The sequence below is a fragment of the Aythya marila genome (assembly GCF_965140915.1).
Source record: "Aythya marila genome assembly, chromosome: 15".
Taxonomy (NCBI): Eukaryota; Metazoa; Chordata; class Aves; order Anseriformes; family Anatidae; genus Aythya; species Aythya marila.
Genome location: NC_139056.1, coordinates 11,675,429 through 11,702,009, shown reverse-complemented (window position 1 = coordinate 11,702,009; position 26,581 = coordinate 11,675,429). Strand labels below are relative to the sequence as shown.

At 36.9% G+C, this 26,581-nt stretch overlaps 1 protein-coding gene across 1 annotated transcript in view; it reads right to left on the bottom strand.

The window, feature by feature from the left end:
- The window catches only part of DNAAF5 (dynein axonemal assembly factor 5), a gene marked incomplete at its 5' end in the record, with an annotated part of 29,121 nt that extends 2,540 nt beyond the window's left edge, over positions 1-26,581 (bottom strand). The window contains 11 exons of the mRNA XM_082772886.1: positions 1,021-1,177; positions 2,485-2,635; positions 7,385-7,532; positions 10,183-10,351; positions 15,193-15,336; positions 17,521-17,733; positions 20,222-20,454; positions 24,010-24,125; positions 24,555-24,679; positions 25,466-25,650; positions 26,056-26,581. Of these exons, the coding sequence (XP_082629012.1) occupies positions 1,021-1,177; positions 2,485-2,635; positions 7,385-7,532; positions 10,183-10,351; positions 15,193-15,336; positions 17,521-17,733; positions 20,222-20,454; positions 24,010-24,125; positions 24,555-24,679; positions 25,466-25,650; positions 26,056-26,581 (2,167 nt within the window). The remainder of the gene's footprint in view (positions 1-1,020; positions 1,178-2,484; positions 2,636-7,384; positions 7,533-10,182; positions 10,352-15,192; positions 15,337-17,520; positions 17,734-20,221; positions 20,455-24,009; positions 24,126-24,554; positions 24,680-25,465; positions 25,651-26,055) is intronic.

Below are 26,581 nucleotides of genomic sequence, written 5' to 3'. Positions count from 1 at the left end.
CCTACCCCACACAATATGGAGAACGATGTGACTACCATTTATATAACGCATTACTGTTCTACTTTCACTATAGTTAAAACATTATTTCACATAGTCTAAACTAGGAAGCAAGGCAGATGAAATACTGGTAAGCCTTGGAGACAATAACACTGACTAAAGTTCCATCTAGTGGTCTAATGTATAATAACATCGGGAATAATTCAGCTCAGTTCTGCTTAGCTGGTAGCAAGGGCATATAAAAATGATATTAGCATATCAGCAACAGAATATCTTAATAAAATGAAATGCTGCAGTTGAAAAGCTAGTACAGAAAGGGCCTGCAAGAAGCAAGTGCTGTTGGAGTCATACTTAATACCTACTCACGTGTGTTAACATCTTGATTCTTTAAAATGCATACCTGTACTTTATATACTTTATGCAGTCTCACTTGGCAATAACAAATCATGTCTTCATCTCTGCAGGATTAAAATGTTAAATTGCCTCTCATATACAAAACTGTTGCTGACCGTATGATTTTGCCCAATCTACTTTTTCCACTTTTTTTTCCCCACTTTTCCTTCATTTTATATAAATTACTATATAAAATTACTCTAGGGGATAAGTACCCAAATAGTTAAAACATCAGATAAAAGAACTGAATCATAGCACTAGAATATGTTTATGGGAGTAAAATAAACATGTGTGAGAAACCAAGTCAACATGAAATCCACACCTGTTTGTACCACTTAAAGGCTTTTTTGCTCTTCACGTAGGACTAAAGCCATTTGACATAACAAATTTGTCATTTCCTAGTCTGTGTTAGTGCTTTCATTGCTACCAGCTGCAATTAAACTGCAGGTGAGGTGGACAACCTTTGGAGTGAATCCTAAAGCTACAGAGAGAATCTGCTTACCACTCCAGAACGAGGACTTTTTATCATTACAAACAAAGCTTCTATGACACCTCAGGAGAAAAAGTAAGTGTAATTTTTCAATATGGAGACGTGCCTCCATCATAAAACCCAAAAACTCTCACACTTACCTGGGTAAATCTTGGTAAGCTGGTCTTCATCAAACTGCCTCCCACAGACTTTTAAAAAAACACCAACAATACAGCAACCCATCAGTCGACTAATTTTAGAGTCTTCATCCATGGCAGCAATAATTTGGGGCATTAGCACATCTTTGACTTTCAAGGTCTAGAATTAACAAGAAACGCATATAAAAAACAACAGCTTTTCAGTCTCTCTGAAACAATATGCTTATTGGTTACATCAGTTATCATTAGATCTGACAGATACTGGATTGCACAATTTAAAAAGATGAAGTTAATTATAATTACTCCTGAATCTCTTGACGTTAGCTTCATTTTTACCTCTAAAGAAGCTTGGGAAATGGAAAATCCACCAATAGAACAGCCATTTCATGAATACTCAGTATATATGCATGAGTTTTACATTATCTGTAAAAGCTTTAGTCTTGCTTGTCTTTTTATTAAAAAAAAAAAAAAAATCTTGGCAAGACTTTCAGTAATTTGGAGATGAGGATTATGTGTATGTACCAGTAGATGGTGCTCTTATTCCAAAAGGAAGCTTTTAAATAAAGATTTTAATACAACATTTTTAGTCAGTTTCATTATTTGACTTTAATATGTACATTTCATATACATTAATGTAAAAGGGCATTTAGGTCCCCCACTGATTCAGAAAAACATTTAAACACAACAGTAGTCTCTGATGTTATTTTCGTATACGTGAAATCAACCAGTTACATGTGTTTAAGCATTCTGTTCAATTAAGGTCTGTTATAAAGGCAATAAAGATTATAAGCATTTAATAATACTTAAAGTCCATTTGTTTTTTAAAATGTCCTTATATTGAACGTTTTTCCTTCCACATGCCATTTTTGCTAGCAAACAAGCTTCAAAAACCTCCTCAGATTCAATTAATCCTTGATCACTACAGCACCTTACATTTCTTTAAGCATATTCCTTGCCAGCTCTCTATTTTAGTTTCTATAGATACCCTTCAAGTTCCATCTCAACTCCTCCTGCCCTTTCCAGGAATCTTTTACATTTTTTTCCTAAATGGACCTGTGGGCTCCAAGGCAACCAGACAAGTTGTCTTCACCACATTACACAAAAGCATGTACTGGCTAGCTCCAGTGCCGCTCCGCACGTACTGGCTAAGGGGCCAGTTATGTCAAGGGCCTGAGTATTTGGTGTGTCAGAACTGGCGTTATGCTAGAGCAGATCTACAAAATTTCATGATGGCAAGTTCTACAACATATAGCAGGTCTCAGGTCTTTTGTCAGGATATCACCCTCTCCTCACTTCTGATCATTTCAGTTATTAGCACTCAGTTGCAATTAATTTTATTATGAAAACTATACATCCACCTGAAAATCCTACTTAAAAAAGGGATTTTTTTTTCATTTGTTTTCCTTGCATTTATTTTGCTTTCCTGCCTAAGATTTCAAAGTACGCTTGATGAGAAAGAGAATTTACCTCTTCTGGTGAAAGTGTTTCACAGTGAATTAGAGCCCAAAGGCATGATACAGCTGTAGTGCGGATGGCAGCTGCTGTTCTTCCAGCATGCCACTGCAGATTAGGAGCCAGAATGTCTTTTATCACAATCTCAAGGTAGCTAGGGAACAGCCTGGAGCCAAAAATAAGAAAGCAAAACAAAGGTTCATGAGAAATTGGTAGAGAGACTGACAGGATGTAAAAGAGAATTTTCTGTCATAGAAACATAGGCAAAAAAGGGGGGGAAAAAGACAAAAAAAAACCCACAAAACTTATAAGCTAACACGATTATAATGTATGTGATAAGCCTTTCATAACTTAATTTTTCCAAGGCAGTATTTAAACAAATACCTAACATTCATGGAAAGGGGAGCCTAGACTTTCTTCCACTTCAGACGATGCCCATGACTCACTTTGTTATCTTGGTAAACTACTTACCTTCTCTCTGTCTCATTTTCTCCGTCTGTGAAGTGGAGATAATGCTCCATGTGAATACTGTGAGGATTCATTAATATTTGTAAGGCCCTTTGAGACTGTCCAATGAAAGGTATTCACAATGTGAAAAGTATGAAAGCTATTGATGAGACCACATCTACTGATATTGCAGGGAGTCTACCCAGAATACTTCAGCTTTCCCTTGGCTCAGAAACTTGTCTCCCTCAAGGATGTGAGGTCTGTAGGATTTTTAAACGGTGCCAGTCCCAATAGCAATTTGCTTTCATTACAAACGTACAAATCTGTGATATTTTTGCTGATGTGTTTTCCTGATCCTCTATTGAATGTGTTGTTACAATACTAAAAGCTGTTGCAAGAATCAAAAATTGCAAGAGGCAACATTCCCTCATACCCATTTAATTTAATCTCAAGCAATTTTAAATTAAGAGAGAAAGATATAAATCTTACAGACAAGTTTAAAAAGACTTTTCTGCATCAAGGAAGCCATGTCTGCCTGGCCCGTCAGTAAATAATTAAGGCTCTGGTTATTCACTTTGCCTCTGTGCCTTAAAGAGCAGCTGGCAGTGTGCAAAACAGATTGACTATTAACAGGCTAAATCTACCTTGACTCACATCCCACTCTATTCAGACTTCCAGCAGACCTGGACTGCAGCCACCTGAGTGCAAAACAGCACATCACCACCCGGGTGCTTGACAGAAAGGGAAGAAGCTGTTGCTAATTTTCTAAGAGTCCTACAATGCCAGGATGAGTAAGTGGTTCCCACAGAGAGGTGCCAAGCCACAGGAGGAACGTAACAGGCAGATGTCGACAACAAACAATTATTGTTAAGTACCTTTTAACTTCTTTTTTAAAAAACACAAACAAAATTAACAACACAATATCATCCACCAATGGTAAAACTTTCCACAATAATATTATATCAATGTAATCACAAATGTAATTATGTTTACTTCTTTCCTTTAACTATTCTTTACCCATTGCAGTTAGACCGTGTCACTAACGTATGATTAGCTAGCCCGCCAGACTTCTGTTATCTACTGCACATATACAAAACTGACAACCTCTTATCTTCTACATGAAGAAAATATGTATGCCTGGCTGCTGCTTAGTCACCTGGCTAAAGAAAGGAGCAGTCTCAGAAAGTTTGTTCTTGCTTCTTGTCCAGCAGATGGCACTTATGATTCAGTAATAACAAGAAATCTGAAGTCCCATTAGACACATCTGAATTTGTCAAAAACCTTTAGATTTACTATTTTAAACACATTCCTAAGAGTGAATAATTTTCCATTCAAAAAAGTTGCCAGAAAAAATGTAACTAATGATCACCATCATTCCAAAGCAGCTCCAAAGCAGTTCTGGGCTATCTGATCAGTAGCTGTTTCTGTTCTTAATAAAACCCTCTATTAAACTGTAAAGAAAAACAATCTGTCAAAACATAGAGGTAAATTCCATCAGCATTATGTTAACCAGAATGCTATGCTATTTGTGAGAAGTCTTGTTCTACTGCTTTGAAATAGAATCAGTAAAGCAATACTCGGCAGTTATCTGACACAATAACGTCAGACTTAAACAAAATTAGATGACCATACAACTGTGTTTAGAAGAATAACTGAAACCTTTCCTATCTAAACTGTTAAAATGTTTTAAAGAGCTGAACAAATTACTACCAGCAATGAATGTGATTGTGTAACCAAAACTTACTACTACTTCACTGCCCTATCTCTCATTACCATTAAGATGTATTTTTTGCTCTTGCTAATGCATTTAAATTCTCCCTCTTTCCATTTTCAAATCTTACTGTTGTAAATCTATGTAACTTAATTTTAAACGTGAGCTATTTCCATGAAAGAACATATTTGTGCTATTTGTATTCAGTTAGTTGAGACTTTATTTTAAACTGGATAAGAAACAACTAAGATGTAATCTATGCATATAACATAATAGTTCTTATGCAGATATAGAAGGCAAATAGAAGGCAAGCTTTAGAATTAAATTAAAATTGCTAACCCCATTTTATGGACTTATATAATTAAAATGGAATGAAATTTTAATTTGTTGTTGTTGTTGTTGTTTGTTGTTTTTTTTTTTTTTTTTCTTGGTTGACTCCTTCTCTGCTTTCACAGCACTGCTGCACTTGGCTTTATGCATTTGTGGTTTGGCTGTTGTTTTTTTTCCCAAACTTAATATCCTAAATCTAGGTAATTTGAAACAAAATTGTATTTGCTTTTACAAAACAAAAACTCCAAAAATGTTTTGTAAACATCTTCTTAAATGCAAAATCTTTATATGTCGCTTCCTCCAGTAAAGCATTTGATTTTACAGGGGTAAGTAAGATCAAAACTTCAAAGTGCCATTTCACTCCCTCTACTGCTTTTCAGTTTCTGAAGATAAACGTACTGGTAAAATTCATTGCTTTGCTCCTGTTCTCAGAGGACAGAGAGACTCATTATGAGCCATGCTGGGCCATCCTTAGCCAGGAGTCATTCTTGGTACAAACAGGTCTATTAACCTTACTGGATGTATCTAATCTTGACAAAAGGTCATTCACTCGCTGCCTGGAGCTAAGCAACTTCCATCATGGCTATCTGTGGACAGGCAGTGTGATGTGTAGCTCTATTTGCTGAGTACACTACTTTGAAACATATTCTTCTATTTTTTTTCAATGGTAATTGCCCTTTTTTTGTGAATCCAAGTGAAGCTAATAGCACAGCGGGTTTGTTTTCTTCTTCCCTCATTTGGTTCCATTATTCATACAAATGACTGGGTTGCACAGAAAAGATTTTTTATTCATCCTATTTGACTATTGCTCAAATAAAATAATACTGCTTGATGAGATTTACCTTGTGGTCCTCCACTGATGATCTCTCTCTACCAGCAGTACCTGCATGCCCTAAGAGAGTCAGGACTTTGTAGCATGCTATGTAATGTACCTGTCATACTGCTTGGATGCTTTCCATAGACCAAAATGAGAGGCAGAACACCAAATTAAACCCCCAGTTTTCAAATTCTATTCTGCTGTAAGCTACAATTATATTTTTGAGGTGAAAGAGCAGGACTCCAAATAACTGCATCTGACACCTGATAAGGATTTGAATATTGGATCCTGAAAATATGTAAAGAGGTAACAACAAATATAGCACAAAAGCTTTCAGTTAAAAAAAGACAGTTTCATTACATTACCTCTTTCACACTAGCTCAGAAACTATTAGGGGAGAAACTATTAGGGAGAAACTATTAGCAGAGTTTCTTCAGCTTAAGTGGAACCCCACTGAAGGGTAAACAGGAGGGTTCTTCTGCCCATACCCTCCACTACCCTCCACCCCCCATTATAGGATGGAGGCCTGCAATATACCAAATAGAAATCTAAAAGTGGCAAAAATATACCTACATTCATCACAACATGGCCTTAAAGAATCTGTATCAGTGTTCAACATATCAGGATGCCCACTGAGTGCCTATTTGCTCCTCAGAATCATGAAAAACTAAGTATAACTGACTGTTGTGATCAAAGTACTTTTAGAAAGAATGCTTCCTATGATAAAAAAGAAAGGGAAAAAAGGGAAAAAAAAGGAATTTTAGAGAGTTAAAAATGAAAAAAAAAAAGATGCAGACTGTATCAGAATGCATTGACATACTAAATGCAGCAGGCACTGGGAAAATGGAGTAGATGTACTATATGTATTCAGGACAACTTTGCAGAAGAGTTTTCACTGCTAGTAGGGCTAAATTAATAATGACAAAGGGTCCCACTGCTGGGATTGTTATAAATGGAGGGTTTTTATATGCATGGTAAATTATAGTTCGACTCTATTTGCAGTGCTTAAATACTGCAAGCAACAGGAGACTTCCAGCATCAGTCACCGAGAGTAATAATAATTCCTTCCCAAACATTTAGTTCAATCACTTTTAAACACCATGCTATACCACAACTTTTAAATGGCCATATTTTTCAAGTATTTGATTGTTTTCTTACCATAGCTACAGGCAAAGTTTGAGGCTTTAGGACTTGGCTGGAATGGAACAAACAAAAAAAATCCTCTCTTTCCTAAGAATCCCCATCTTAGCTTTCAAACATATATTATTTCCAACTGTAGTACTTTCTTTATTTCTTAAACTATCCAGATCTTCATGATATCCAATTTTAATTCTTCCACAGTGACAACGATATGAGAATTATAGTGGAAGAAGTCCAGACTTCAATTTTCATACTTTTTATTTCTTAATTATTGCCTTTGCATGCCCCTTCTGAGCATTGTTAAAAAACACAGCAAGAAAAATATGCTATAGAATATGGTGGGAAAGCCTTTCTTCTCCCACACATGCTAACATGGACACAATTATAGGGGTTAAATAACTACCATGGTCATTACTTTTTAATGCTACTTTAGTGTTCAAATGGCCGTGTGAAATTAGAACTCTACTTACCCCTGAGAATTGACGGTTTCATTTGCTTTCTGGAGCAACTGTGATAAAACAGTGAAAAGTTTTAAGCGCATCTGGGGATCTTTGTTTGGCTGAAGACATGTCTTAAGAATGAGAATAAAGTCATCAAGAGCTTCACCTATGACAGGACCTAGAGGAAGAACATGCAACACCTATTTTGGAGCACAAATAAGTTCTATTTGGATGTTTAATATCAGAGTACTTAAAAAAAATCATAATATGCTTGGCATTAAAGTAATATTTAACTTCTCACTCTTGCATGGCAGCTGTTGATATATCCATGTTACATTGTATTAGCCAGTGTAGAAATACCTAAGCTAACTCTCCCTGTGCTCAGGTACTTGCAGACTTAGCCATGGCAGCATGGTGCTCCCTGAAGACTGCTTTATCCCACATCTCACTTAACTGTTTTGGTTCTGCGATGCTACAGTGTATTATGTAGCATATCAATGACATCTGCTACCTGCTGGGACCAGTGCAGTATGAAATGGCAGTCTGGGTGGATTAACACATTTGAGGGGGGCACTAATGCTGTTTGTTATGTAGCTCTGAAAGCTTGAGACTGTGCACAAAGTTCTGGTTTATCGAACTTAATGGAAAATTATACTGAAGCTGGTATGACTGTGATACCACACCAAACATCAGAATTGGTTGGCTTCTATCTTCTTTCAAGTTTTTCCCACATGCAGCATTCAAGCAAAAGTGTTCATGACTCCCAGAGGCACATGAAAGGGCATGTTTGAAAGGGTCGGCCTCAAAACTTGGATAATAAAATTATTGCAGTTGTATTATTCCTCCATGATGATTATTTGAATTTTACAAGAAAATCTAAAATATGGTGATTTCTTAGAAGGTACTATTTGAAATAAAAATATTTCCCAAACTCATTTCCTAGTCTGTTAACGTTTTCACATCCTTTGATGAATTCTGGTTTTACCACTAAACGATAAACAAACAAAGCCCAACTTGTTATCCCAACATCTAAAGAAATGATTTTGTCAAAAGAGGAGGAAGTTTCTACCATTCTCCTTGATATTGATTAATAACTACATGGTTTTAAAGAGGAGTATGTGTAGACCATACACATGCATTATTCTGCAAGCTGCTTACTGTAGAATGCTCCTTCTGCTCTGTTTGCTATAAAATGCTTTCCCCTAGGAACTTCTTCAGCTTTACTTGTGATGCACATTCCATTCAACTCCAGTCACTAAGAAAACCCTCCCAGAAAGCGACACAACACTTTGGCATTTCTGATGACAAGAACATTCCTCACATGTGAAATGAACAGATTGAAGCATTCAAGAATCCAAAACAAGTTCAACAGCATTTAATTATATCTGGAAATTTAATGTTTAAAATTAAAATAAATAAATAAATAAAATCAACCGAACTTCAGTGTCTAGACTTAAGCAACACAGGGTGAATGTTAAGCTGCAGTTTGCTATATTTCCATGCCAACAAGTAGGTCTCTATTTTCTTAACGTTTATTCAAGATACATTGCTTCATGTGAGTTCTGAGGAATTTTTAAGACACTTATTATATCAAACTGATAACAGCAACTCAACAGATGGAAAATAAACAAAATAATCTACATTGTTAATTTCAATGTAAGCATACATTCCTGAAAAACAGTAAAAAATGAAAATTTAAAATAAGTAAACCTGATTATATTGATCAAAAAATAACATTATGTGTGGGAATGAAAAGAAAGAAAAATGAACAAACAAACTGAATAGCTCTAGGAGATGCTGTGTCAGACAGAAAACACAGACAATAGCATATAACCAGTGTGGGATACAAGCCAAAATGTTTGCCCAGACGTTTTATGATTTATTTGCCATTAAGGAAAACAGAGACAACTGTCTAGAAGTTCCTCAGTCATGGGATGAGGAGTGCAAATCTACAGAAAAGTTGGCTTCTTGGAACTTGCACTGAAAAAACTTTTTTGTTCTTTCTAAAGACGAAAAACAAAAAAAAAGTACTTATACTGGTTGATGCACAAACCAGTGAGTGGGTGTTTCATATAGATTTGATGAGTGGTTTTTTTTTTTTTTTTTTTTTTTTGAGGTTCAAGTATTAAATGCAGAAGATAACAGTTCCTTAAAACATATCTGTCCATCTTTATCTGTCTGCAATATGGATACTGGTAGCCAAAGTCACTGCATACATTCCTGCTTTAACCAATAAAAAGGAAAAAGCACATAAACAGGATAAAACATCTCAAAACAGGAGCCCAGAACAAAAAAAAACAACTGCCTGTCACTGCCTCCCTTGCCTGAAAACATAATCAGGACAGCTATATCAGAGGTATGTTCACTGTGGAGATCTGAAGTTAGCTGAAATGTATGCTAGAGTATTTCACTAAAGCCTGTGTAGTGGTGCATTGGAGAACTTATGTGTGGAAAGGCTTGTACAGATAAGTATCTTTTATAAGATAAGGGAATAGATGGAAAAAACAGATACGCTTTTGGACACCATAAGTTTTTTTTTTTAAACTTTTCAACTACCTTTTCATCTCCCCATAATCCCTACCTGTTTCATTTACCTGAAAGTACACTGCTACTTAAGTGCTTTTGGTAGGCTCCTTGCAGCCAAGGAGTCTTTTGGAATTTGAGCTGCTTGAATGTTTTCACTTTGGTTTTCATTATACTTGTGAAGCTTTTGAATATTACACTACTCATTATAAAACACAATGTGTCTGCAGGCTACCAAGATTATTACTTTATTATTATTATTATTTTTAACTGGATGAGCTTTCAAACTACTAAATAAGTCATACCTGAATGATTTGCGATGACATCTAACTGTAATATTTCTGGAGAATAGCAGGTCCAAGAATCATGTGATACTGAAACCCATTCCAAAAGCTGAATTATATGCTGTTTGTAGAGACAAAGAAAACTATCCAATTGCTGCACTTTGGCTAATGAACACACTGTTTCTTCTGCCTGTTAAAAATAGAGATGAGATACTTCATCTTAACTGGAACAATATACATACATATGTATATATTTTTTTTTAAAGGCAAAACTTTAAAAAATCTGTTTATGCTATGAGAAGGGAAGGAACAAGATGTGCATAGTTTCAATTTGGACAATCAAGACCAAATATATAGTGTCTGCCTACAATAAATCCTTTAACTTTGATTTAATGACAAATATTTGTCCTGATTTCAAAACAAAATCATAAAGAATACAACAATGTAGTAGCAAACTAAAAGAATCAAATCCGTTTGAAAACCTATCCAGAAACTAACCAAATATAAACCAGTACTTATTAGTTTTAAAGATGTAGTGATTTTCTCCTTATTTAACAACGCTTTAAAACATGTTCATAAAAACAATTTCCCAAACTCACATCTAGGAGGCTGTGGCAGCTTCCAAAAAATATTGCTGCTCCTGTTTGGAGATGACAAGGTACTCCCTCTCTCGAGCGCCTGTTTTACTTTTTTTCTTTCCTTTTAAAAAATTTAATTAGGCAAAATGCTCAAAAAATTTCTCTAAGAAAGAGTTTATGAGCATGCTGAACGCAGTATCTATAGTATTAGTGATTTCAGTGGACAGTGAGTAGAGAATAAGGAGAAAGGAACAGTCATAACCCCCACTGAGAAATGACCTATGTTGTCAGTATGGTCTCCGGTTCTAGAAGGGAAAGAAGTAGTGCAGCACTATGGGTGACACCATTTGTCTTTAAGTGGTTCAGTACAACTACAAATTGTAGTCATATTTTTAATATTTTTAAATTGAACTCAATTGCACAAGCTAGCTGAAACATGGAAGCATTCTGCCAGACAGTCAAGACAACACAGAATAACTTGTAGGTACAATACTCATTTTCTGTAAATAAATTGGAAGATTAATGACAACATGGCAAGACAGAAACCGTTCTCCATCAATGACCCCCCCATCTGCAATACTTTTCTTTTATTGAACAAAATACAAAACAGTTACAAAACAATGCTTCATTTCGAGGCAATTTAAAATATACTATTAAGTAGTTTCATGACTGCAATAGAAAATAGGAGAGATCAAATTAAATATGCCAACAGATTGATGTAGGTTTTCTCATTCAGAAGGGTCTCATAGTAAAAAAAAAAAAAAAAAAAAAAAATAGAAAGGGTGATTTTCTTTCCTATATCTGAAGCTAGCAAGTTTAATGATGCATTATTTTCATGCTTATAATCAATACGTGCCCAAAGAAGAAGGAAGACAGCATAAAACAGTGGCAATGAAACAAAGTCTTACCTTTAGGTCACCAGGTATGCCACTGAGAAGCTCAATACACGCCTAACTGACTAACATCTGATATAGCTCAGTCTATTTGGGGCTGTAAATCATACTTCTCATCACAATACCTCATTGCTCAGTTGGTGGTCCTGGTCTTTTTCCTTAGCCCCAAGCAACTAGAAACATTGCAGAGCAAAAAGGGCCAATCAAGCAAGTAGAAGACTGCAACACCCACAATCAGATCGTTTCAACTGTGGCCTCATATCCCTGCGATCTTCTGTCTCCTGTCTGAATTGAAGTTCTATAATGCGAATTTTTGAATAATTTATTCTTACACTCAAAATCTTTTGATTCTGAATGCAGGCTTCTCTTCTGAACAACAAATTTACATTCATAAGGCTACATGCAATACATTTGTTCTACATGTTCTTAAGAGTATTTTAACGTGGACTTCTTGCCTTCTGCAAGTTGAAGTTTCAGAATACCCAGTAACTGGGAAAACAAACAAACAAAAAACAAACAGCAAGCTGTGTTTGTCTTTGTAACAGATTTATATATTGCTCTTATGTAATCTCTTCGCCAGATTCTGTCTAGCTGAAAGAAAGGCTAATGAGAAAAAAGATTCTCATCCAAAGTACTGTCAACTTTAAAAATAATCTGTAACTGCAGGAACATCCTAAACCTTTAATAATCTTTGGAGATTAACTTTTCCACATATGTAAATATATGGAATTTACCTCCACGAAACTGCTTTCTTTGTAGGAGTATGAATCCATAAGATTTTAAATAGACATTGCTGACTTTATGGACCATTTTAGGGCTAAAGAGACAAGATACTGGAAAGCATACCAGATCAATCTGTCTGAGGTCTACTTGGACAGATTTTCTCTTTAAAAACAAAACAAATAAACAAAAAAGGCCCAAAAAAACAAATCTCACTCTCACATTGGCTCTTTATGAGACAGATCTTTGTCCTGTACCTCTCTGTCCTGCAAAGTCTGTTCAATACTTGTTTCAAGCTTGTTCCATTTTACTTCCTTCAGATTAGTTTTCTATGTGTATGTCTCCTTGGAGGCAGCCTGTCAGCTATGGGACCATAAATACTGATGATACACAGGCCTTTGGAATATCATGCCTGGGAGCAAGAAAAAGGAAGTAGAATAGCCATCACATTTAAGGAGCACATTTGAAAAAAGACAACTCGCATAGGTCACGATTATACTACATGAGGATGGCTCGCTGATTTATTTGATATTTAGCTCGGGGAACTAAAAGGAAGAGAGAACTAAGAGAGTTTAACCAAAACGCTCATCTATTATCAGGGCATCTAGAGATGTCCTTGATTTTAAAGCGTTCCTGCAACAATATTTAAACTTTTAGTTCTGGTCAGGGGTAAAAAGGTCAAACACTGTAAAATGAGTCTGATGTGAACCTAAACATAGAAAAAAAATGATCACTTTTTTTTTTTATGGACAGTAGCACTCTTGATCTGTAGATGAATTGTTCTTTATGGTTAAAAAAAAGAGATCTGAGACCATCTCCACAGTTCTGTGTTGTAAGTTTTAACAAATATTACCCAGCTGACAACCACAACATTTTCTGGTGATCTCCTTTCACTACATCAACTTTTTGCACAATTTAGTCTCCCTCTTCAAAGTTATCTTCACCTTGAAGTCAAATCGCTCTAAAGCCTGCATTTCCCTTTACAGGTATCCCATTTGTAAACTCTCACATCGAGATTTCTGTCATTCAAGACAAAATAGTTTATTAAGATAGTACCTCTAGAAGGAAGACTCCTGCCCCTCTCACCCCTGTATAATATCAGACGCTAAAACAAAAATTATCCAGTGTAATGGTTCTCTTGATTGTCATCAAGCCACCTGTTAATACCTTAGGCGACTATGCAGTGAAATATTGTTTCTAGATATAAAAACAAAGTTATTCAGAAGCATCTTTAGTTCTCTTCCCTTTTTAGGTGTGCCACCAATTTTTTCCTGGCCACTTGTGTGCATGTGTACATAACCTAACGTTAACAATAAACCAGTGACTTCTATCCATCTAAAAAATTAAGCAGCAACAGGTCAATCAGCACCAACAGCATGCCCAAAGCTTTGCAGAACCCAGTGATAAGTACAAGCTCTTTAACACCTCCTTTCCTAAACCATTACCTTAACCATAACATCCACTTAAGTAAAGCATTCTCCTAGGCCAATTGCAGCCCTTACCAACTGAGCTTCCCATGCTCCATTAATGTACTTCAAGCCATCTATCCTGAAACCTAATCTAAATGCACGAAATATCTTGCTTTAACAACAGCCTGCGGACCCATACTGACCACAAAATAAAACAGGACTCTAGGGCCCCTCTCAGAATCAGCACATATTTTTAATTCTGTGGGCCTTCACCAAAAGTTATGAAGAAATGTAGCTCTCCAGGCTCTGCTGTCCCAAACTGTAACCCCAACTCCAAACTTAATTTTATTGTTTACCACATGTAGTATGTGTAGTAAGAGGTGCACAACTCTGGACTAACCATAAGCTATTACTCCCCACTGATACAGCCAACCCTTCAGTGAACAAGCCTTACAAGATACAACAATAAGGCCAACTCCTACGTTTCTTATGAGAGTAATATGTTTTTCTGTTACATCAGCCAAACCCAGATATTAAGCAGATTTCTGCTCATGTAGGAGCTAACATATTCTGCTCTTCAGGCACTAGTGTTGCCCTAGATTTTGACCACAAATTTATTACCATACTAACCCTTAGCACTACCATCTTCCAGATCCAGAAGAGAAATACTCTCCGTCACTGCTAATCTTCATTACAACTCTGTGGATTTTCAAAATTCAACACTAAATGAGATCTTGAAACTGTTGTCTGGAAATAGCTATAGCACTTAACAAATATGAACTGTTTGATCTGTTGCTAGCAGAAATATCAATATTTTGACTGACAAATGATAACATCCATAGATCTTTCATCCTTCACAGTGACTTCTAAATATTAACTACCAGAACAGTGCCATAGAGATAGGTATTTGAAGAACAGCTTTATTTTTATAATCCAAGTATTCCCTCATGCTTATTTCATTCTAACAGAGTGAATCCAATGAAGTTGAAGCTATATCCATATCTAAATATTTAGCTATTGTATTTCTGCACATTTTTTTGAAACGCCAATTGCTATACACACATACGAAAATAAGCAATCCTTAAGAAATACTACAAGGATGATACTTCTTAGCTTTCACAGATCAGATTTTAATGTTTTATTCTTTTGGATACATTGCTTGCACCTGTTTTAAACAGACTAAATCCAAAGCCATTTCAGCCATGGAAAAAGATGAGGAGACAGACAAAGGGGCAGAGTCAGTGTCAAGGTCAATGCAACAGCAATTCACTTCAAACTCTACCAACATTTGTGAACCTGCTCACAGTTAAGGATTTCTGTGGTTTAATGTCTAACAGCAAGACAAAGTATCATGGCTCTGTGTATACGAAGTGCTATACCAATAGGAAAAAACAGAAGCATAACAAAATACTAAACCAGTTAATTGCTTACCTTTTCTTTAAGGTGCTGAGAATTTGGTGTTGCCATTACTGTCACCAGAACTTTCAAGAGCTGCAAGCAAATTTCTTTGCAGTCTTCCTGACACACTTCAATTAATGCTTCTACACAATAAAGCAATTGTTCCATATAAAAGACCTATTTTTTAATAAAGAAGTAAGTTTATTATGTTTGTTAGAAAATATTCATTTTAAGGGAGAGAGAAGGGAAGTGAAAATAATAAAACCTGAGTGCTGAGTGCTGTATAATCTCCTAAATTGGTAATTTATTCATCATTTCGTGTTAGTTCATTTGACGACCTACATTCTACTTTGTATAGAACTCAATATAATCTTCTTCCCGTGTCCTGTTAACAAAATAAACAATCCTGCTCTTAACCACACAATTGCTCCATTGTGAATAAAACATCAAAGTATTTCAGAATGCTTTCTTGTAGTACTTTCTCATTCTGAAGTGTAATTTGTTAATTAATAACATGTTTATTACAACTTTTTCAAATATAATTCCATGTCTTACTATTTTGAATGGAACATTAATAGTAAAGTACATAAAACAAGAAAACCTGAGTGTCTGCTTTTATCTTTGTCAATTTATCTCATTTGTTGCAATATAATGCCTGTTATCTCGATCCAACTAATATCAATGGAAGTCAATATTCCTGTCAGTCAGTTTGCAGCAACTTCTAGGATAAAGTGCATCTGATAATCCATGAAGCTGTCAGACTACATTTAACTAACAGAAGGGGCCATTGTTATAAATTTACTTCCAAAAAATAAATCAAGCCTAGGAATAGGTTAGTTATAAATGTTATTAATCTCATGGACATGGTCAATCCTTAGCTAAACAGTGTCTATGCAGCATTTACTCTCTAAAATAGAGAAAGATTGTTTTCCAAGACCAAAGGCTAGATCAAGTCCACAATTCCACCAAATGCTTCAGCTGCAGATGAATGTGTCTACTGTATATAATGCCAAATGGAAATGGTGAGCTTAAGACCTCAAAGCAATTTTGCAGATATACTTCAGGGAATTGTTATTTGAACAACCAAGTTATAGCGCTTCCAGTTATATGAGTTCCTAATCATCACAGACTTCATGGAGATTAAGGTTAATTCTCTGCATCACTGGCATATATTCCATTAGGGAAGAAACCTAATGAGGGAAGAACTTCAAATGTATATCTTACATTGGCTCAAAAAGACAATTATGCCAGATTCAATCTATACACATGAATAACTTTTTTTAAAGGGAAGTTTGAATCTGACACGAAGTCAGAATTTTCTGAAGGTATCACAGTAGCCCTTTTTTGGTCATCTTAAGAACAGAGGTCTAACAAACTTTTGCTGCCATGAAAGCTGGGATTTCATATGTGCGGGAGATTTTAAGGATTCTTTTTGTGCATGTCTAACAGATCTATTTCTGGGCCTGGGCAAGTGATGAAAAGAAAAAAAAAAAAAAGAAAAAAAGAGTAAGATAAAAATAAAAAATAATCCTGGAAGTTTACAATCTCCATTGCACGCTGAAGAGAAGCTCTCACCTCCTTATATAGCAATTGATGAATATTTTTCAAATGCCAAAATGCAAATGGTTTTCAGGCGCAGCCATTAGTTAAGGGTACGCTCAGGAATAAATTGCTAATTTAGAAATGCCTTCCTGCTGGATTCCAACCTAATGAGAAGCAACCAAGCTAAACAGAATACAAAACATGCTCCTAAACTTACCTGTAACTGTACTGGTACCTTTCTTTAAAAAAGAAATAAAAACAAAAATAAAAACAATAAATGACATTAAAATGGAACCTTTCTTGGAAAGCCTGACACGTCAGTCACTATGGACTGTGAAAAGTTGTCAGTCATTTTTACTGACGATGATCAAAATATATTATCTTGTTTGGACTGTGAACACAAGGCATTTGAAAACATCAGTTAAATTCTGAACCTGGATCAGCCAAGGGAGTGTACAATTAGTACAGTACGTACTAACCAGCTTCTTCTCTCTTTGTCATGCCTTTTCCTACTACCACCAGAAGCATTTTACTACAATTCTCAGACTTGAATCCACATCTGCTGTAAGGATGGATTACCAGCAAGTTTTTGGGCATAGTATATTTGACTAGGTGACCACAACTAGGAAAAGAGTACAAGGTGGCTCAGGGAGGACATGGAAGCTCCTGCCTTTGTCTCAGATACATGCCTACAACTACTACGATGGGATAAGGTGAGTGTAAGAAAGAAAAGGGAGCACTTAAGGAGAACAGATGAAAAGTTTGGAGAATCACCAGTCTAAAACTTGGGACTGTTGTGTATTTTCCAATCATCCTTACCTCTTCAGATCGCTGACAAACTCCAGCTTGTGACAGCATGTTGCCAAGATCAGTCAAATGAGGTTGTAAGATTTCTTTTGGGCTACCTCGAATCACTGCAGTTAGAACCATTATACAAGAAGGCTTAGGTGTTTTCTCAAAGGCTGATGTGATTAATTTCAAAGATACCTTAGGGTTGACAAACGTTCCAATCAATTCCGCTGCTTTCACACACTGAAAAAAAAGAACAAGAATATCTTGAGGATTTTTCTGAAAACACAAGACCATTCAACGTATCATGGGATTTTTCTTTTTATGATTCCAGCTGCTATTTGAAATGCCTTGTAGGCCTTTTCCACTCACTCAGTAATGGCTATATGCATGAAGAAATTTTCTTGACATGTGTTCAGTAAGCACATAATAAGGCATGCAAGCACTCTTCTCAGCAACAGACAAACTTCCATGAGAAAGTAACGTAGAGAAATGAAGTGTACAACTTTCAGTGTAATAAAGTCTCTAGCTTAAAATAACCAGATGCTGCAGATTTACTGGTTTCATTTTTTTTACTCCAAATGCTGTTCTGCTCTCAATGCCCCCACTACCCATTTATTAAAATCAATAACAATAAAAACACAAAAAAGGAATTTTTTGTCATAGTAGGATATTTTGACAGGGACATTACTGATCTGGCTTACTGTGGAAGCGCTGTCATGGAGGATCTGCTCGCTGCTTTCAATCTCTTAACTAAAAAGGCTTAAAGTACTATCTTTTCCCCATTATATTCATGCTCTTTGATCCCATCTCTTACTTGCAGACACATTGGTATGCTGTATTCCACGTTAAATACCATCACACCAGAATTTACTCTCTGACTGGTGCCTAGCATTAACAACCAGGTGCATGAATAAAGATACAGTCTACTACTGCACCATTACCTGTGCAACAGGAACATTTCCTCCTAACCCCTTCACAGAGACCAGCTGGGTAATTCTTATATCTTATTTGGTATTATTGGGTTAGAGAAAGACATGCACATTTCCCAGCTTGGCGGTTGTTCTGAAACGGGTTCTTCTGTGACAAAGGACGGAGGAGATAATCATAGTACTCTGGGAAGCAACATCACAAAGGAGCAAAAAAGTATTCACAAACCAAGTTGCTGAATCCGAAATTTTGGCATAGGGAAGAGTAAAATTAATTTAATCCTCCCAATTAGGATTAAATCTTTTGAAAGCACCTGTGAAGAGATTAGTGGTGGAATTCCAAGAAAGAGACAAGTATGGTCATAAAAAGGAAAGGGAAGACTAGGTACTGCTGGAACACATACTTTTGATGCTATATTTACAGCACTAAGCACTAGATGGAACAGCAGAGCCACGTGGGTTTATTCTTCAAATTATTTTTTCTATCCATTTTATATTAGCAGCAGGGAACTTGGAAGAACTGCCTGTATCTCCTACATCTGTCCTGGGGCATTGATTCAAAAAGAGGTGTAAAGGCATTAGGAAATCAACAAGATGACGTCTGACTATTACAAGTTTATTTCTCTCTGAAATATTGATCAGCCTGTGACTGGCTAAGCTTACAAGCTCAATTTTACTGTAAGGCGACGTTGTTAAAGATCAGATGCGGATTCTGAAAACAGAAACGAAATGGGTAGAATAGGTAGGAGGGGATAAGAGAGTAGAAGCTAGGGAAAGGAGAAGAACAATTTAGGAAAAATCAAGGGAGGCAGACAAAAACTGGTATTGAGAAAGAATATAAAAAGAACAAGAAACTGCAAGGAAAAAAAACTTGAAGAAAAAATATCATTTCAGGAATGGATTTCTCAGCCTGCATATGGCTCAAATGATAGCAGGAACCAAAAGAAAAGCTTGATTTAGGAAATCAACTTTTTTGACATTGATTGGACTACTTGCACCCAGTAAGCTGAACGGATTCTTCCAATTTCCCAGAACAATAAAATCTGCACCTTTAAGTCAAATTACATTTATGTTATATATATGCTGTTTTGCTTGTGTAGATACGAACAGATTTTTTCTAAAGATTGTAAAGAAAGTTTTTATCACCTGTCCATCCTCTGATATATGTATTTAGTGTTTTTAATGACGTGAATTTTATTGATTATTATTGAACCAAGTATTGAGAGCATCAACTGTTTGATAAACTGTTAGAAAAAAAAAAAAAAGGACACTACCTATTCCTTGCAAAAACAATGAAAAAAATAAGATATTTTACAAGTATTATCTCAAGTATCCAGACAGTGAATATGGATATCACATGGAATAAACATACCTCAATATCTGGTTGGAATTATGGTTGGATTATACGGTAGGGGAAGATAAGTCAAATTAACTTGAAAGGGCATGACCTGCACATGTTTTTAAATGGAATTTGTTGCCCCAAGCCTTTTAGACTCTTAATCTTCTGCTTATGATTTTTAAGTAGATTGTTATTAATGCTTCATGGGGTTCGCATATAAACTAAACAGTATTTAAATAACTTTATTATTGGTCTTCATACCAACAATACAAGAATGATTTTAACATAGTAACTATAATTTTCACATATTTTTGACATAAAATACTATTAAAACCTGATCCTGCAGTCATGGGAAATTTCCAGTGACCTAGGGTAAGTCCATCCTTCACAAGACACACTCAGGACCATAAAAATTAGGGGCTTCATTTACCATACAGCAGATATTTAGACAGAGTGTACTTACATTCCTAACTACCTCACTTTCTTCATCCAAGCATGCTTGGTACAAAGTTCTAAGCAGCAGATCCATGTGTTGTGTTATGTGATCCTCTGCATGTAGCAATAACGTATACAGAAGCTGGGACGCTTTTATTCTTGTGTTTTCAACCCAGTCTGTTATATCATGACAGAGGCCTGGAAGAATTTTGGAGAGGTTTCTTGACACAAGTTCCCGACAACCTAGTCCTGGTCGTGTCACTAGAGAGTAAAACAAAGCAAAACAAACATATAATCAAAAACACAATGAAAGAAATATCAAAGGAAAAGCTAATGCATGCTAAGCCTTAGAAAACTCTAAGGGCTCCAAGATAAAAGCCTCAGTATGGAACAAAATATTCCAAAGGCTGCTGAGGATTTCACATCTGCAAGCTGTATTTCTTTAATATATATTGCAAAATTCTAACCCCACTCAAGTCTGAAAATGTATATATTTATTACTGTAAAGTTGTTTAAACTATATCCTATAAAATGTTTGCAGAAAGGGAGAGGGAAGAGAATTTACATGAACACTACCCACTTTGGAAATTGTGGCCTCATCATTTCCTTTTAAATGTTATAGCAGCACCAATGTCTTTAAAAGAATTAGAATGAAACCCACAAACAAACAGATAAAACAGAAGTAAGATTCTTCTCTGAAAATTCTGTGGTATCATTGAGTTAAATTATAACTTGGAGGGGAGGGAAAAGCAGAAGTCATAAATAGTACAAAGGACACGAACTGCATTAAAACAGACAGTATCAATTGTGCCCTCTAAAGCAAAAAGCTAAAGAAGAGACGGGCAAATTAGAAGTAGACAGGGAAGTTACTAGCCAAAAAACAAGTCTGCAGTATTGGATGTGTGAATAAAAACCCAAGAAAATGGCACTGAAAAAGGCAATTAAAAAAATACAGTAGAAAACTAAGCATTATAAACAAAAACAAACAAACAAACAAAAAACCACTATATATTAAAACAAAACAAAACCCCAACACATGAAAATCTGACTACTGAGGGTCTATGCAGGCTCAGGATATTTTCCTGCATTGGCCCATATAAATACAAATGCTGAAAATTAAATGGACTACAGTAAATCGTATGAAGAATATAAAAGGCTTACAGAAATGCCTACGAAATATGAAATATTTCATATATTTCATATTCAAAACTATGAAATATCTACAGCAGAAATAAAATAAAATACAAATGTCAGGGTATGAATTGCTACCTCTTTTGTCAATGGAGGATAACATTTTGGATTATGAAAACTGGCAATGAATAACAAAAGGTCAAATAAAGAAATCAACTCAAGACAGCAAATACTGATGGACATCCTATTGAACCTGAGGCAGAATTTTATTTGAAGGATCCAACCATTCTTTATCAGCAGTTCCTTCATTTCAGATGTTCAAATGCAGGCATTTATCCCTGTAGCTACTCCTGTCAAAGACTTCCCTGCTACAAACTGTCTGCACCTGTACCCTTAGGCAATGACTACTGCAGCTCAATGGAAAGCTATTCAGTTGCTCAGATGACACCAGGTATGAGGTCTAATTCTACTCCTCCTCTGACCTGCAGTATCTGTCATCACAAGATGAAAGCACAGGGAGGCTCATATGTCAGGTTCATTAGTTTGAGAGTTGGACAAAGATGGCTAAGTAAAATGTACTATAAGCTCAGTGGAAAACACATTCCAGAATGTTGAATATTTGGCTGTAAGTCAAAAGAGACAGCTACAAAGTGTTAAAATACATCATTATCATACTATACAAAATACATGCGTATGGAAGGGACACGGGGGAAAGAACACACGTACTAACAATTCATCCATACACAAACTGTGGCAAGATACCACAAATTATTACTTGAAACTAAGGTATAATAGTTTCCTTGCCAAAGCTTTATGTCTGTAAGATTAGGTAGCCAATCATCCTTTCCTCTCATTTTTCTTCTCTCTTGTCACATAAAGCCTGACATATAAACACATAACACACACACATATCACACTCAAGCCTTCGCTGCATAATCCTACCACCCAAGTCAGTGAAATGCAGGGCTGGAATGTTGCCCAAATTTGTGAAGCATATTTATTGTGCTAAGAAGATTTCAGAAAGTACATATGAATTTAATGTATGAAGTAATCGATACATACCTCTTTTTAAAAAGTCTGCATACACACCAATAAACAAACAAAGCCCCACACAAGAGATAACAGAGTAAGAATAGTATTAGCAGTAAAACGGGAGCAACTCTTTGAAGGACTAGCACATAAAGCTTTTTCTTTCACTCTTCTCCCTCATCCTTGCCTTCGCTTATCTGAGTGCAGGTAAACTGTGTTTTTTTCGCCACATTTTTCACCACAGCTTTAGTTATCTTCGAGTATTAGAACACTGGCTATATATCTGCTATAATGCCATCAGAAGGGCTAAGCACTTGGATGACCTTCACTGTGTCATAACAAAATTAGTGACTGGAGCTCAACCAGTTTATACACATTAAAAAATTATCTGACAAAAAAAAAAAAAAAAAGGGTTTCTGCCATCACTAGTGGAAGTAAAAGCATTTGTTACCATTTCCAAACCCCTAAGGTACTATTACACATCAAATAGGGAAAAATAGAAGAAATATACAATATATCTGATAACAGATCAACTTGACTCTTCAAAGCTTAAGAGTTCTGTCAAACCAGTCACCATTATAAAGTGCCTCCCCTTTCACTCAACCATTACTGCGTAAAACAACTTTAAAAGAGGAGAAAAGAAAAAGAAGAGTAATTTCAAAGGAGAAAGGACTCCGGAACCAACTGTCATAGAAAGGATTTTGCTGCTGGGGATTCTGTGATGTGATTGTCAGGGAGGCACAAGTCAAGCATGAACCTGTTCTTTCACACCAAAAGAGTTTTTGTTCTGTTAAATATGAGTACAGAAATCAATAAATGACCCACTTAAATCCTCTCTCTCACCAACACACATATGCATATTTTTAAACATTAACTTTATGAACCTGAGATGGGAAACATGCTTCATGCTACTGCAAATGTATCATTTTTAATACTACCTATAAATCATACGGTAGTAAAAAGTTATCTACCTGTGCTGCATATCTTTTTTGTGTGTGTGTGTGTGTGTGTGTGTGTGTGTGTAAGTGTAATAAAGGAAATTATTATTTCTTTTCCTGTACTTTTCATGTATGTGGGTAGATTGAAGTTAGTATTCTAGTATCTTATGGAGAAGTTTGAAATAATTTCATTTTTCTTCCATGAAAATTCTGTATATTTAGTGGTGTGACTTATTCAAGGAGTCAGTTCGAAGGTTCTTTCATTCTGCTTTCCTGTCATCTCTGTGCCCATTCTCCACCTGGCTGCTGGCTAATACAGAACTTTCTGCTGCTTCTACATCATTCCTTTATCTCTTTTTCAGTTACATATATCGTGTGTAACTCTCTCTCTCTCTGTCTGGAAATGAAACTAAATTCTATTCATCATTTTTTCCTAGCAAGAGAGTACAACTTCTCTCAGGTCATAATCCCTTTTTTCCCCTTTTAAATACAAGTTCTTATGAGAGCTATTTTTATAACAGTGCTAAGCCTGTCCACCCCCACCACCTCTTTTACCGAAGATCACTTGCCACTGAACATTAGTCTATGCTACCCTTACACATTAAAAAATATTACATCTTGTAATGAGTATTACACAACTTGCGCTGCAGTTCCAGGATACAGGGATTCAAGATTATTCAAGAAATAAAAAACACAACACTTTCTGTGCGACACTTACCTCCTTTGGGATAATGAGATGGTGAAACACTAAAGTCCATCTTATCCTTCAGATCTTCTTCATTCTCTTTCTCCCATTGTAAACCTATCTTTTCCCAGTAAGTCCAAGCCAGTGTCCTAGGCATAAAATAAAAAATAAATTAAAAAAACAAAAACTAAAACATTGTGTCCCCAACAGGAAAACACTCTAAAATGAAACTTCTGGAAAATATAACTTGAATTCAGTTGGAAGGATGGGAAGTATTCCTATTATTTAAACAGGCATATTAGTTTATGTACTCAGTGGACAGAGGTCATCTCTTCCAAAGAGAGTTCTGTCTTTGTCTCTCTCACTGTCTTCATTTCTCATACTTGAACATAGCATTCAAACAAAAGTTACCAAAGATAACACTATCACAAATAGGTTCAAAAACAAAACAAGTTTGTTTGTTTTTTTCTCCAAGCAATGCACCCATGAATACAGAAATACTTCCACGTTAGCCATTTATTTAGGGGAGCAGAGGGGAAAAAAAGAAAAAGGAGAAAAAACAGAAGGGTTCTGCTTACATATTTTCAGGAATTTCATCAGTAAAGCTTCCAAGTAACAGAGGAATCAGCTTGTGAAAATACGAGTATCTGTCTCGTAGATGCAACAGCCATTCTCCAACGACAGTTGTAACAGCTTGTCGAACCTACGTGGATTAAAAAGGAAAAAAATATATATTTTTTTAAATTAGGTCAGATAAACACTAAAAAAAAATGCTTTAAGTATAAAAGACTTGCATCAAGTGCATGAATAGTCTCAGGACAAATTACAAGAATCCAGGATTTTCTCACTTGCAGCAGGCATCTTACATATCATGCAAGATATCATGCTCCCTCTTGTGTCCTCTCTCTGGCTTAGGTAGTCTTAGACCATGTGCTGCACAAAAGCACATCTCCAAGAAGACACGATACAGACCTAAACCAGAACACCCTAAATTGTTGTGGTTAGAATATCTCTGAGAATGTGAGAAATGTAAATTTCTGTGGAATTTGAACCAGTCCAGAATGTCTCCAGATGACATTTCTTCATTTACTTTAAAGGAAGCCTATGCTAAACAGTTGGAATGCACCCGCTCCAAAAATAAAGTATTTTAGTTATGGTTATGTAGCACATTTCAAAATGACTGTTCCAACTGCAGCTTATGAAAGGAAATTCTTTTGATGTCAAAAAAATTTAGACAGAATTGAAGACACCCTTTAAAATAAGAAGGTATGTATAAACTTGAACAGCCTGCAGAATTAATTAGACAGCAGATGAACAGGTCATCCACTTTACTTTTGGATAGTTTACAATTGATCAAGCTTGTATGCAACATATTTACATACCTCATCCAAATGAATGGAAGCTGAAAATTGAGGGGGAAAACAAACAAAAAAAAATCAGATATGAAATAAATCCAGGAAAAAAAAAAAAAGAAGAAGAAAAACCACACCTTGGGAATCTCATCAAATAATCGCTGGGCCAGGTGAGACAGAACATCATCCACAGACTTTCCATTTCCAAATTGTATCACTGCTCCCGTAGCCTGAATTACATCGACGCGGACTCTGTAGTGCTGGTGTGAAATTGTTTGCATTAACGGGTTTATCAGAGATTCTGACTGCATGTGGAAGTGCTCTGTAAGGGGAGCGAGAGAAAGAGAGAGAGAAACTTCAGGCAAGCCTTTTTCTAGGTGGGTGACAGATCTTGAGCAAGATGATTTCTGTAACACTAAAAACAAGCTGATTAATGTTTGCACTACAGCAGTGCTGAACAGCAGCCCACAGGCACTTCCCACACACAAACGCTATCACCCACATGCTGTAACTACTCAGCATCCATCCCTCGCTTGATTCTTCTCCATTGGATCCCCCAAGGCTTACAGAGTGCTCCTGTGAGGGTGTGTGTAACTGCCCATCTCTCATCCCCTCCTGGCAGCATCCCCACAACCTCCTACTGCCCCCTACCTCAACCCCTACCCCTCCTGGGCACCGCAGCCCCCATCAGCCCATGGCCCCCTCTTCGCCCATCCCTGGTTCCCACCTGGCACTGCCTGGGCACAGGCCACAGCACACCTGCAGCTCTCACGCCTGACTTCGGCGTAGTGGTCCAGGAGGGTGGCCTGGAGGATGCGGACCACGTCGGAGAGGTAGGGGGCCACGGCGGCCCCGCAGCGCTGCAGCAGGAGGCCCAGGAGCTCCAGCAGGCCGAGGCGCAGCTCCTCGCAGGGCTCAAAGCCCTGAGGAGGGCAGAGACGCTGGGCCAGGGCCGGCAGGAGCACGGGCAGCGCCTCCTCGGGCCGATCTCCGTGGCTGAGCCCGTGGCGGAGGAGCTGCAGGGCGAGCTCCCGGCACCGCTCCGCCGCGTCCCCGGCCAGGCAGCGCGCCAGGGGCCGCACCAGCTGCGCCCCGAAAACCTCTTGCACCACGGCAGCCGGGAGAGGCCGCTCCTGCACCTCGGCCCGGATGGTTTCCAGGGCCCGCAGCCGCGCCGCCCGGCCACAGTCGGGGCCCTGCAGGGAGCTCAGGGCCCGGCTCAGGGCCTGCGCCACCTCTGCCGCCGCCGCCAT